Consider the following 14935-nt stretch of genomic DNA (forward strand, 5'->3'; position numbering starts at 1 on the left):
GGCACCGAGCAAGCTTGAGCACTGCCAGGACATTCCAGCATCACTTGCCGTCTCATGGGCATGTAGATGCACTTTACCCTCCGTTCTGATAGGAGCTGTATATACCTGCTTAGCACTTCATACTGATCCAAACAAGCCCACTTTATTCTAAGTTTGTGTTTAGTGCAAGAAGTGACACAGACGGTTTTTTAAATAAAATCAGTTTTTATTGGTCTCTTCAAGGCCAAACATTTTTTATAAAAACAATTACAAAATGTTTTACTTCTTGGAAAAAAACATAAATTATAAGCGAAAGGTACAGGAAATACATAATGATTTTTTTGTACAACATTTAAATAACTTTTAAAGTTGACAAGAACACAGCGGTAATGCTAGGAAGAAAACGCATGTTATTTACAGAGAAGTGACAGCTATGGACATATAAAGGCAGTCAATGTGACTGAGAAAAGGAATCTCCACAGGAACTTTTCATTTGATTTCAAAACAGGAGAATACACAAGTAGTCTCAGATCATTTAAGCTTTTGAAAGACAGCGTGTGCGTACCAAAAAAATAACTTCAACATTCAGATACTTGAAATGAATTGTCAGGCAACAAACTTTCAATGTTCTGCCGATCTACTAATGCATGTCTTTGTCGATGAATAATGCCTTAAGATAAACAGTGCCTTTACAATAAGCATTCTGAAAAAGTACTGGCTCAAGCTTATATAGCTTATTTGGTCCGTATTTTAGTGGCAAGGTTAATTTCTTCCCTAAGCTTTTTAGCTTTGGAAAGTGCTTGCAATGGTGCTTAACCATCAGGTCTTTTGACGTCACCCTGCCAGATTTGTCTAAACACGTAGCAGATCCTTACAGTGGCCTGCATCATATAAAACATGCTGCTGCTTGCAGAGCTCCAGGCTCATTTAGTTCTAAATAAAAGAGCCTATTTTTGGGCAGACTGGGATTTGAGAGTCCAACACATTCATGATTCAGACTTTGTCTGTTCTGACAACAGTAGACACTCCTTATAGAGCAATAGAACTTTTCAGCACAAACATGTTATTTTGGCAGGTTTCGAATTGTGGTTTCTCCACCCATATCATTGGTTCAGATCTCAGCGGAGGTCCTCTATGACTTGTTTTCAATCTCGGCGGGTGCAATCATCATGGTGGTGGTTTTCAGTGGGTAGTAGCGGCCGCGCCAGGTTTTCCAGAACACTCCTTGTTTTCTCTGGTGCCTTTGCTTTGGTGCAGGAGTAACAAAATATCTCCCGTTCAGGTTTGAGCGACCACAATTACTAAACCACCAACCACCTGGAAAGCCAAAAATAGAAACCAATTAGAACCACAACATCACCCACACAGAAAAACCTGTTTCATGGCTCATGGCATCACTGATGTTACCTGATAGCTGTTTGGCACAGTTGAGGTCATTCTTCTGGTCGTTGTCCTTGTCGCGTGTGGAGAAGGGCACTGCAGATGTTTCTGTGGACAGAGCGCTCTCCAGGTTTCCACTGGGGCTCCCCAATATGCGCAAAGAATAGTTGCTCTCCTCGCCATTCAGACGGAAAGGGTAGTTGATGGTCTGAACCTCATCCCGCCAATCAGAGAACTGCACCTTGAGGATGTAGTTGCCACTCTTGGACACAGAATGGATCTTCTCTAGGCCGAGCCAGAACTCACCTGAAAGTGACATTAAAGAGGGACATTTAAGAGACGTGTACTCTGGTCTAGGAATAGGTCAGGAGATTTAGTCACTCTGCAATTAAATCGCTTAAGGGCATTAGGGATACAGGATTTGACAATGTTTCCTCTCCAGCCAGGGTTGATCTGATCCTCTATCCTTAATCTGCCACTCTACAGCACTTATTAAAGTGTAAATCACTTCGCCTTAAACCAAAGTGTACTGACAGAAGTGGCTATTTGCTCAGAGCCTGTTGATCATATGCAAAACGGAGTGAGTTCACATTGGATTCTTACCATTTAGGCTCCCAAAGCCAGTCTGGTATGCCTGCCATAGTTGATCAAAGTCTACAGATCCATCTTGGCGTCTCTGGATGACTGTCCATCCTCCTTCTGTGGATACATGCACAAAACAAAAGGATTACAAGCTGTTCTGAGTGACGTTTTGAGGATGGGGAGGCAATATGCTTTGTGATTTACCAAAACAGCCTAAGATGCTCTTTTAAGAGTGCATGTCAGATATAAATAATCATATAAAAGTGGCAGAAAATTGATTTGCGCCACTTACCGGGTGTCATTTGGCAGAAGACTTCAAAAGGCTCAGAGTCAGTTGGCTGGATGGTGTACAGCCCGCTAGTGGTCTCACCCCTCAGGAACAACTCATGACAGTCAGAAGCCATAGCTGAAAGATACAAAAACACCACAAATGTTCACACATCTGCAAATTACCTCTCCCTAAGCCTATCCACAAACAGGGATGTTAAAGTTGGCACTAAATGGAAATTGCTCACACATTCAGAACAAGTGTTTATCTCCATTGCTTAATGGTGAACTAAACCTTATCTCAAAGACAGAATCTTATCCGTGTCACCCAAGAATCCAAAAGATAGCATGGATTTTGTTTTGAAATGCAGGGAAATAGTCCAAATCATCTGACGTGTTGTTATTAAACAAACGTCATATTGGTCTAAAAGAACGTTCAGTGTAATGCTGTACACACTGACATACATTCCTCAAGCATCATAAGTGCACTATCTGGCTCACTTTGCAAACATCTGCCTAACAAAGGCAGTTTCACATGTGAATTCTGACCTGCCTGAAACAATTGAGGGTGTAAACATGACCTTTCCCCCAGTTCCCAAGCAGAGACTCTCAGTAGAGCTACAAGCAATCCTTCCTCCCTGCCCCCCTTTAGTCCAGCCCCCCACGCCTCCTTCACATGCACAGCACCCCTCTGGTGACATCACAATGCATGGACAGCGAGTGATCAGAGAATGCCGAGGCTGCTGTTGCTGCTATTTGAGAAGCAACTGCACAGGCCCTCAAGGGACTATGTGAGATGGGAGTAAAAAAAAAATTATAATAATTTGGCACTGTCTGTCCTGTTAAAAGTTGGATGCCCTACATTAACTGACAATTAAATAAAAAACAAATATTTTAATGATTTGATCATATATATATATATATATATATATATATATATATATATATATATATATATATATATATATATATTTAACCAATATTTCAGCAGATTTAAAAGACTCAAAGCATATGGTATTAAGTGAAGTGGTCTTGTTTAGTGTGGCACACTTCTCATTGACTACAATAAAAGGGGATCTGTGTGGATGAATAGAGGCGGGGGGGTCTGAGGGGGATAGTCTGGCTCTGACAGATCTAGGGTAAAGGTTATACTTTTTCTTAGAGAAATTACCATTTTTTGTTGTTGTTGTTGTTTTTTTGGAGTGATCTCTACGTGACAGGGAACGTTTGTACAAAGTTCATGGTTCAAAAATATGCACTCTGTACGGTTTCAGTGGATTAGAGCCAGGAAATCTAATCTAAGGTAAAGGATATACTATATCTGAATAAATAAATAAATAAACAAATAAAGCTTTCCCTTTGCTCTTGGCCAGATTTGAAACAAATCTCTGTATGCTTGTGACCCTGAGTTAACAGTCCGAGACTGATGAACTCTCACACAATTGGGAGGCTTCCAGGAAAACGGTTTCTTTTAAAGCATTCTTTGGATCCCACTGATGTCAGAACTTGCCATGAGAGGCTTGATTGTGTTCTATTGGATGACTGTTCTGGCCTGTGTGCTTCTGCTAGGTTCACCTTTCACCTACTTAGAGACAGCCATTGAGTTTCTTGTAAATGTACCATTTTCAACCCTATTGAATGTCTTCTCGTTAATGAAATCCCACAACAGTATTAAAATACTAATATTATATATATATATATATATCTTTCTATCTCTCTCCCTATATATATATATATATATATATATATATATATATATATATATATATATATATATATATATATATCTCATAGTTAAATGATTGAAATATTGAGTCTTATCTCCATAAGAAATTTCCCAAATGTTTTTAAATTGTTCCCCCTAACTGGACATGTTCTATCAGCATTATGCTGCTCATAACATCACATAAGGAGAAAAGCAAGTAGCACGAGTCTCAGCATGCTGATGATAAGAACAAATCGTACTCCAAAGATTGTTTTTTCCTCTCTGTATACAGATGGTCCATTCGCACATTATGTGAATGGGAGAATTCTGGTTATTTTCTCCAGTGTAGATTTGTACATACTGAATACATCTTAGCTTTTAATTGTGAAGGAATATAAAGTGACTTACCAATAGGTGAATCTCGCTGTTCAGAGCTCGCGTTCAGACGAACCTCAACCTCTTTCCGTTTGAGAGAAGACCGCTCGCCTTTCAGCTGAATCTAATGCACATGACATGAACATTATGGATAAGTTTGCAGTCATACACTTAACATTAACACCATTCTACTAAGTAGTTATATTATATTTTAATATTGTTGTACATTACCTGGTTTTGGAGAGTCCGGATGCGAACATTTTGTTTGTCCAGTTTTTCTTGCTGTTGCTTGATGCGCTCGACTAAGTCATCAATGCGTTTATTTTGCGCCTCCAGCATCCACTGAAATCAGAAATAGTTTGCGGTCAGTTTTTATTCAAACTTTAAACATGGCCTAAACCTCAGCAGAGCGCAACGATAAGCATAGCTTGTTGACAAATAAGTGTACATTTTCCAGTATAACCGGTCCTGCATAGTCTTTTCAGTCGACCCAACTTTTCTGTTATGTAACAGGAGCATGAACTCGCGAAGTTCGTGCAGACAACTAAAAGAATTCTGCATACTTATGAAATATGTATTATGTGCTGAAATAACAGGTTCTTTTAAGCATGTTTTTGTTGTTGTTTTTCGCTGAAACGTATCGAGTGAAAGGTCAGCAGACTACAAACTTTCCAGGGGGTGAGTAGTATATCATTTTGCTCAGTCTGGACACAAACAGCTGCAGTCCTGCACGTACTACACGGCTCTGAGTTCACGCCCACATGGGTCATTATTATGTGCTCGTGTGCCGCTCAATGGTCTACTGGAAATGCTAAGTTTTAAAACATATAGCCCTCCCTTCCCACATCATTCTTGCTTAGTTCGTTAAAATATTTAGAATATGGTTTTTACAAACTATATACAAATACACAACAAAACCATCATTATAGGGTATATATGGATGGCTGAAATCAAGACAAAATGCTTTCACTTTCATTTAGATTTTAAAATGAGTGTTTTTCACCTACCTGAATGGTTCGGGCATCGCTGTAGTTGCCGATGGCTGTTTCCAAACCCTCTCCTTGCATCAAACCATCTACTTTTTCTTCTAGCTTATTCATCCTCTCATGGTCCTTCTTCCTGTCTCTGAGCAGCTCCTCTGTCTTCTGCCGCAGATCCATGGACACGTTTAGGACCAGGGTCTCGCGTTCTTCCAGACTCTGGGCTTTTGCTTTCAGTGCCTCACTGTCTTCTTGAAGCCGATGGGTCAGCTTGGCAAGCTCAACTACAGTGACGTTGAGGACCTTCATCTTGATGGTGATGTCTTTCACCTGGCCTTTGGTCTTGTCCACATGCTCTTTGAGACCCTGACCTAGCTGCAGCAACCCGTGTGCAAGCACATTAACATCATCCCATGCTGCATACTGAATTCTCTTCTCTTTTCCAGTAGCAGCTCCTCTCTTTTCCAGCGGGAAGCTTGTCCCGGAGCTTGCCAGGACTGTGATGCATAGCAGATTTGCCAATGATACTTTCATCTTGCCTGTTTTGTGTCTGTGGTTTTCTGGTTATTCTAACTCGTGGTAAAGACTAGTAAGCCGTCCCAGTATTCTTAAGAGCACCGGCTCATGCTGTTGAAGAGCTAGTTCCTTTTTTATATCCTTTCTGAGCTGTCTAGTGTGTTCTGATTGGTTGACCATCTGGAGGGAGTGTGGGTGTCTGCTCAGGTTTCAACCTCCTCCCCCTTAACCATATATTTGCTTCAATTGTGGACCGTAATGTAAGTATGGAACTGGTTGCAACCAGAATGCCCTTTGATTTTATTTTTTATTATTATTATTATTATTTAATGGAAATTGAGTGTAGGTCTACAACAATAATGCATATTGAGTTTAGTCAGTTTTAGTCAGTGTTTTAATTGATTTGATTATATTTATATTAACATTTTACTACACTAATTCACACAAACATTCCTGCTGAGACTTTTGAGGTGTGAAGGAAATACAGAATCTTACAGATCGAATGTCAGTGATTCCAGTTTGGTGCATCCTGCCTTGTATATTTTTTGCATATAGTGGGCATTAATAAAATATACATTATATATAGAAAAACACATATAGAAGTTGAATTAGTGTGAATGGACACCGGGTTTTCCCGTCATGAAGTCATTATTGCAGCAGAGGCTTTGTGTAGAGAGACGAGGTGAACGTGCCGTAACTGAGCACTGTGTGCACAGAACAGTGTGAGAATTAGGGGAAAGTTCATGCTCACAGAAAGCAGCATTCACTGTAGGTTTCTGAAGACTACACTCGGTTACCTCTTCAGGTCATGCCTGAGAATTGGCCTCTCCCATAGAAAACCAACTCTCCTGTGTTATTAGTTGCTTTGTCTCATGAATGATACATAGGGCTAGGTGTTTATTCCAGCGAGTGATATCAAAGTACAAATGTTACAGAGTCTACATTTCGGCATTCATGAGCTTTTCAGGTTTTCAGAGAGAGATTTGCTTGTTTTTACTTTTACTTTGTTTGTACTTTGCAGACATGGCCAAAACAGGATTTGAAGTGGAGAAGAAGTCACTTGATTGTTTGTGACGTTTGTCTTATATGAATGACTTGTATAAATGACTGTGTATGCCTTCAAATATTTGGCGTCAGTAAGATGTTTTTGAATGTAATTATTACTTCAGCAAGGATGCATTAAATTGATCAAACATGACGGTAAAGTCTTTAAGTTTATGCGTTTTACTATATCTATCTATATATATATATATATATATATATATATATATATATATATATATATATATATATATATATATATATATATACACATATATATATATATTTGAAATAAATGCTGTTCTCTTTACCTTCTATTGATCAAATAATCCTGAAAAATATTAAGCAGCACAACTGTTTACAACGTTAGTAATAATAAAAAAAAATCTTTCAGAAATCAGCATGTTAGAATGATTTCTAAAGGAAATAATGGAGTAATGGCTGCCGAACTTTGCTATTACAGAATACATTACATTTTTAAATATATTAAAATAGAAAATAGTTAATTTAAAGTGTTATAATATTCCATAATATTAATATTTTCCCAGATTTTCTTTTTTTTTTTTTTTTTTTTAATAAATGCAGCATTAGTGAGCATAAGAGTCTTGTTTCAAAAGCATTAAAGACTTTAACTGACCCCAATCATTTGTACAGTAATGTGTGACTTGGGCTTTACTTTCTTTACCGTGCAGGAAACATCATATAAAGTATTAAACGCCTTTAAATGCCTGTGTAATCTAAAATGTGATGCGGCTAGAAAAACTCTTGAATTTCAAGCCCAAAGGGTGTTTCATGATTAATGCTGGATTGACAAAACATTTTCCTCTGGTTCCAGTCGTTGTAAACCAATTCTCAGGGTGTGTTTGCTTCTAAATGTCAGTGACATGCAGCAAACAATAAAACAAACACTTATTCAGTTTCAACTGGTCCCATAATAGCATGCACACCTTTGGTGGATTACTCTTATTGAATCACATAACACGTCATGGTTTTGCCACTGATATTTTTGCCTGCATGTATTTAGTACTTGGGATTTTAATGTACGCATCATCTGCGAGGCACAGTGCGTTAGCATCTCTTCTATAGTCAAGTCTTTTCAGATGCTGAGTAGCCCTGAAGAGAATCATTAGCATTTGAATGATAGAGATATTCAGTTTCTGCCCTGTCTACGAGTTTCCCAGAAACACTGATGACAGCAGTTAGTCACCCGCCTGAATCACGCTGCTGGAACTAAAGGAACAGCTGCATTTTTTTTCCTTTACTCTGATACAGTGTCACTCCCAGCGGGACGACCTTTTACCCACATTCTAAATGCGCAACATCTGCATCACAGACGATTTTTGTGAAAGAGGCACTATAGGTGCATAAGCTACTCTTGAGGAGGATATGTTATACAATTATGTTTTAGTAACTAGTGGTTAACGAAAGCATTACTCAGGTCTTGGTTTTGTAGACAAGACATAAATCATGGTCTTGTTAGCCGTCACATAATGAACATATGACTTCTCTTTTTGGATCTTTCCTGTGAAAAGTCATTTGACTTCACTTTCATTCATCTGTATATATCAGAAACTTTTTGTTTATGTAAAAACAGTATTTTCACATTCCAGATTCAGGTACAAGATATCTCTGGGAGATTGCATCATAATAGCAGTAGCTTTTCCATAAACAGTATCTGACTCAGGTTTAACAAAACCTGTTTTTGTTAAAAAGCATTTTTATTCAGAGGCCTGTATTACGGGAAATTCTTCGCTATGTTATTCACATCTGTGAACACACAAAGAGCACTGGCAAATGAGTATGTCGCATATGCGTACCATGGCTGCATTTATTTTAACAAAAATACAGTAAAATATTGCAAAATATACATTATTTGAATATATTTTTAAATATAATTTATTCCTGTGATACAAAACAGAATTTCAGTCTTCAGTGCCACGTGACTCTCCAGAAATCATTCTAATATGCTGATTTAATGCTTTAAAAAAGATTTCTAAATATTATCAATGCTAAAACAGGAAGTTTAAGAGGACGCTGGCGTATACTGAAGCCAAACTGAGGTATGGTTACATGTGACTTTAAATATGCTGAGCATGACTTCAGTCATAAGATTTTTACCATCATAGTGTGGTTATCCTCTTCTCAATATAGAGATTTTGGTGTTTAGGTAAGTGTGATGTTGAAGACTGTGAAACCATGTCTGACTTGTAACGTCACCTGTTAAAGTGGCCCTATTTATGTATTTATAACACATAGGTAACTACATGCTTGATAATAATGAAGTGAAAGATAAAGAAACAATGAAAAGATGAACTGGAATATAACGATGAATCTTCTTTGCTCAGAGCAGAACTGAACTATTCCAGAACAGTTTGTTCTGGGTGGACAGTAAACCACATCTGGGCATGTATTCAGCAGTGTACGTGCTTGAAAGGAGTGCTTCGGGACCGTCCAGAGAACATTCTTCCGCCTCCTTGTGGTCAAATATAGAGGTTAACTTCAGGTGGCCTTCATCAGCACATCATTCCAACAATTGAGAACCACCACTGGAAGTAGCACACTTCCTGTCTCGTTAGAACACCTATAGGGTTAAAAAGGCCTGCTGTGAATCATTTATCTGACGCTCAAACAAACAAACTCTTTATGGAGCTATTGTGTTGTTTTTCCACCTTTTGCTTATATAACAAACTCAGACTCAGATACACAGTATGTATGGATATATATATATATAGTCTTGCATATAGTGGGGTCTGTAAGTCAGAAATTCCAAAAAATTCCAGAAGTGGAATTTTATTTTCTCCTGTAGAATGTAAAATAGAATTTTTTATTTGAATGACAGCTAAAGTTGAGCTGCATTAACACCACAAGTTTGTGTAACACCCAGTGATCATACTCTTAATCTTAAATATTTCTTATTCATTTAAATATTTAGTTTTTTATCGAAGTATTCATTATTATTATTATAGAAATCCTAAAACCGTTCTTTTTATTTACCAGTTAAACAATTTTAAACCCAGATTTTTAGTGTGACCTTTGGACAGTGTTATATAGTAGTTTTAAAGAGAGTCATTTGGATATTTCAGATGATTTTGTCTTGTGGAATTTACAGTCTTTAAATGTCCTATGTCAAACAGCTTAATCAGAGCAGCACTAAATACAGTAAATGGAGTGACTGTGTAATGCTGTGTCTCAATCAATATCTACAGACATATGACGTATGAAAAGATGCAGCAACCATAGCTTATTCACATTCTGAACTCTTGCCGGCATCTGATATTACCTGTGCCCTTTTGGTTATGGTGTTAATTTGGTTGAGCATTCATTCAGATCCTGCAAAGATCAGAGACAAACTGACTTAAAATGCAGTCTTGTTTTGTCATTCTCTGGACAGGATGTACAAAGTCTACTTCGCAGATGCATAAATGTCTTAAAAACATTCAGCTATGTGCCCTGATACTGATCCATACAATTTATGCACAGGGTCATATTATGGATTTTTTTGACAATATAACACTTCTAATTATGTTAATTAAGCTACGTGTCAAAACCGAAAGTGTATCATTATCTAAAACTTTAAGATGCGTTTAATCAAATTTGTTTTTCTCTATTAAATCTGATGCTGGAGGTACAGTCGGGCTTTACTGTAGCTGATGTTCATTCACTTGCCCCAGGCATTCAATATAAATATGTAGAATGCTTTTATTCAACAAGTTTTACTTCTCTTTCTCTCTCTCCCTCTCTCTTTTAAAAAAAAAACTACGTATAGGCCTTTTTTAATTTCCTGTGACACATACAGGATCTTTCGAGGAGTTGGGTGCTCACAGAACCAGTTTCAATCAATCATTTCTAGAGATATGACTGCAACACTTAATGCTTATAGTAAGGGGATACATGTATGTTGTGTTAATTGTCACATAAATCATTAGCTTTTTAGTTAGCAATGAGTCAAGCTTTTGTTATGGACAGTTTGCCAGATAAATGAATATATGCTTTGTATGTCTGTAAACTATATATTTTTCTTGCATATTCACTCCTGGATGCCCTGTCAGTACTAGAATCAGGCTCTAGCCCGTCATGTAACATTGCTGTCAGTGAAGTTTGATTGGAGTTCAACATGTTATAAAACACTTTCTAGTTGCGACCTATTTAACTTTCAGAACATCTGCTATAGGCGACCCCCTGTGACTTTTAAAAATAAGCAACATTAGGGAATCGTTAACCTTTCGTCCTCTAAGGAGTCTTAGACGAGGTAAAACAAACAGAAAATTGCAGACAGTGCATTTTTCCATGATCTGCAAAGACGATATATCACATGTCTACACATATTCCAGAAGTGGAAAGATGTTTAACTCTGTGGGAACTGGATGGGATGCACAGAAGGTGTACCTCACGCATTGGCAACTTTTTCACAGAACTAAAGAAGCTTTAATCAAATGTGACATTTAATGAATCTCTTCTGCTAGTTTAAAGGTTCTTTATTAAAGATACTGTACTATGTTTCTATATCTATATTTTTAAAGCATGTATTTTGGCTATTTTTGCATCGCCAATCAAAATAGTTCTAACAAATTTGAAGCAGAGTAAACCATCACATCTCTTTATATACAAAGTAGTGAAGTTTTGTTAATGAATAAATCAGTGACTCAGTTAATGATTCTATGACTTACAAAGACAGTCAGAAGCTGTGTCCCAATTCAGGGACTGCATCCACAACAGCAATCCTATGTACGGTCCCATTTAAACAACACTCTGTTCATCCTTCACAGGAGCTAAGGATTCAGGCACTGACCTGGGACACAACTACAGCTGTAGTACTGTTTCATTCCAAAATGAATCAGTGTTTTGAAACGAATCTGTTGAATGAATGATTCAGTGACTTTAGCCTCCTATTGGTGTAACAAACAATGTGTAACCTGCAAAGGGTCACTGATTAATCTCCACTGCTAATGCATAGACTGACTGTCTGAAACTCACAAATATAGACATGTGGAGTGATACAGTACAGTATGTTTTCCGGGGACAGTCCCGGATTTTGGTGTCCTGTCCCCAACTGGAGTTGTCCACGGAAATGTCCGCATTTTACAGCACGTTCGAAACAAGCCCACACAAGCCTAGAGAAGCCCGACCAATTTAGCCAGCTGACTGATAACTTGGTCAAAAGCCGCTACTGTAGCCATGAAAAGCTTGGACGTGAGCAGAGTGCTATTATCATCAGTTATCAAAAGAGACTGCGTTATATACATATTATGATGTAGTACTGTTTGTGTGCAGTGTATAACAAGACATGTAGGTTGCGTGATCGTTTTGCACACAATAGGCCTTTTAAACATTCCTGAAACTTTGCTGTCACAACTCTGAAGTCTCTGATATGAATGATATAAAAAATTATAAACTAATCAATTACGCTTGCACAATTACATATTCACCTTAAGAAGTACTCATTCATTTTCATCATGGCGAGCCTCATCTACCACCACCAGCTCCTTATTCCTGTGAACCAGAGTTATGTAGATCTTTCGTGATAAAATGCCCTTTGTTTTTCACACTTCCACCCACGTCGTTTACTATGGAGCAGTCCAAGGTGGTGTTGATGATTACTCTGTTATCTGGACGTGCTGTGGGGGACAGTTGACGGATTTACAACAAGGCAACCGCTCGGTTACTGACTACTCTATTGATTTGACTCAGTCTGGTGACAGAAAGCAAATGGAACGAGGAAGCACAGTGGGATAAATGCCTGCATGGGTTGGCTGACTGTATCCAAAGGGAATTTTCGCCTTGGATTTACCCACTTATATGGATTGTTTGATCAAGCTGGCGATTCGTGTGAATAATTGTCTGCAACGTCGTGATCAGCGCACACGTCAGCTTTCATTCCCTGAAGTGGACTCTTCCAATTTTACTGTCAGCCCTGCTCCTGATTGGGAACTCATGCAGGTGGACAGAACCTGACTGACCAGGGAGGAGGTAATCACACTGAGGAAATTTCTCTCACCCTCCCAAGGCAACAGAGTGGTTTTAACCGATGGACTGGTTCTCAAAGGCGGCCCATTTTATTCCCCTGCCTAAACCTCCTTTGCTGGGAAGACAGCGGTTACTGTCATTGACCGTGTCTTTCGCATTTATGGCCTCCCAATGGATGTATTCTCTGACAGAGGATCCCAGTTTGTTTCCAAATTCTGGAAGTTATTCTTGCGATTGGAGCAAATGTGAGTCTTTCTTCTGGGTTCCATCCCTAGAGTAACAGTCAAACTGAGAGGCCCAGACGAGGCCTGGTGCTTTGTTTTTTGTTCGGGTTTGTCTTGACATCGTTCAGTTGCCCATTGCAGTCCCTGTGTTGCCAAGGATATCTTCTGCACCACAACTTTCCTGTTTATTCTGCTGTTGCCCTTTGTTCTTCACTTAATAAACCTTTGTGCACTTGCAACTGAATCTTTAGTCATTATTCATGACATAGGTCCCTTCTCATTGATGCCATTTTCAAGACTCTCCAAACTGATAAGAAAAAAAATGAGGTCAAGGGCAACAACTGATTCATGCATGAGTTCATTCTGTGTGCGTTGTCTAATGTGACAGCCAGTTGTTGAAATACTGTGGTGTTTGTTTCCAGTCAAGTTCCTTTGGGTGTCTGGTAACCGGTTCTTGAAAACAAAACAAAGACAAGTGCAAGAAAGCTTATGTGTCAAATAAACAAAGAGCATGTGATGTACATACAGAGATACATGGCATTCCATTATACATGTGCAGACACTGATAAATAACTGATTAACAGCAACACTTAATTATTATTATAAAACAGTTATTTGTGTTCCTTGATTCTGATTGGTTGAGCCGTGCATTACATAATTATCACTGCACCACTGAGTGGGTATGTTGGTGCGTCTGTGATTTGCTTGGCAACAATTAGCTGGTACATCAATGATCCACCAATCATCCGGTCCTGGTGTCTTTTAAAAGATCCCGAGTTTGTCATTAGCAACAATGTTTTCGTTGGAGGAGTGAAAAAGCTTTGAGGATAAGGATGTGACAAAACTACCCACCATCCTGCGCTAACGGAGGCAGACTTTCAGAAAATCAAGCACTCTCCTGTACTAAATCCAAATACACATGAGGTTCTTGTCAATAAAGTCTGGTCTAATGTGCAGCTGCATATGGGATGCAGAGCTAAAGAGGGAAACCACCAACTGAAGCCCAAATCATTTATCAGATGGAAATTCTCTTTTTGCCTGTGGAAAAAATAACAAAATACTAAGGTATGAAGGTTACTATTTGGATGTAAGTAGTCTGTGAATTACGTATAAATGTAAAAAATTGCCCCTGGTCTCCCCTATGGGGGGGGGGGGGGGACTTCCTTGGCTTTATGTTGCCACAGATTTTGTAAAGCGCCTGGTACTCAGACGAGCTACATCAACCACTGCATGTGAAGCACGACTGAACAAAAACTCTCTCATGCCGACCTAGAGGTGAGAAAAATCATAAATGTGAATGGTCCCTTCAATCTTACTGGCACCCAAACTATAACGAGAGAAGATGCTGGAGCAACATCCTTGACTCTTGCACTGCGCAAATAAAACTCACCTGTACGGAACTGGAAACCCCTCTTTCAGCAAATTCAGGAGAGCAACACTCAACTCAAATCTTTGAGCATTCTTTAAACATATTTGATCCATTCTACATCACTTGCATACATATAAATGTTGTTTTATAATAAATAGGCAAATATTGATTTAAAACAATAAACACTAATATTTGTTCCATTCTTAAACAACTGTATACCTCCTAATTGACACTCGGAACAGATGCGGACATGAGAATACGAATCAGTAAAGAATAAATGTTGATCTATAAAAATAAGCAAAGTTGATTTATAAAAATAAACACCAAAGTCTTAAAGCTGTGCCTTTGTTTGTTTGCCGTGTTGCTTGGCAGCCACTTTGTTGCAACCACAGCTGTTTCTGAGGAACTACACTGTTTGGTGGAAGAAGAATATTTTTATTAATATCATTACATTTTATTTGCTTGGGTTTATTTGATGTTTTATAAAAAGCAATAAGCCCTGTGAAGCTTCTAGGGGCTTATTGCTTTATTACATTAACACACAACCAAATTT

The 14935-nt window shown here is 38.4% G+C and overlaps 1 protein-coding gene across 1 annotated transcript; it reads right to left on the reverse strand.

The window, feature by feature from the left end:
- Nucleotides 1-247: 247 nt before the first annotated feature.
- LOC113116506 (angiopoietin-related protein 4-like) lies at nucleotides 248-5906 on the reverse strand. The gene is made up of 7 exons (XM_026284708.1): nucleotides 5296-5906; nucleotides 4520-4630; nucleotides 4322-4412; nucleotides 2234-2347; nucleotides 1963-2058; nucleotides 1387-1665; nucleotides 248-1296 (listed from the first exon to the last, which is right to left on the reverse strand). Exons 1-7 carry the CDS (start codon nucleotides 5800-5802, stop codon nucleotides 1112-1114), a joined length of 1383 nt encoding a protein of 460 aa, XP_026140493.1. The 5' UTR covers nucleotides 5803-5906; the 3' UTR covers nucleotides 248-1111.
- Nucleotides 5907-14935: the final 9029 nt, after the last annotated feature.

Source organism: Carassius auratus, chromosome 2, assembly GCF_003368295.1.
Source record: "Carassius auratus strain Wakin chromosome 2, ASM336829v1, whole genome shotgun sequence".
Lineage (NCBI taxonomy): Eukaryota > Metazoa > Chordata > Actinopteri > Cypriniformes > Cyprinidae > Carassius > Carassius auratus.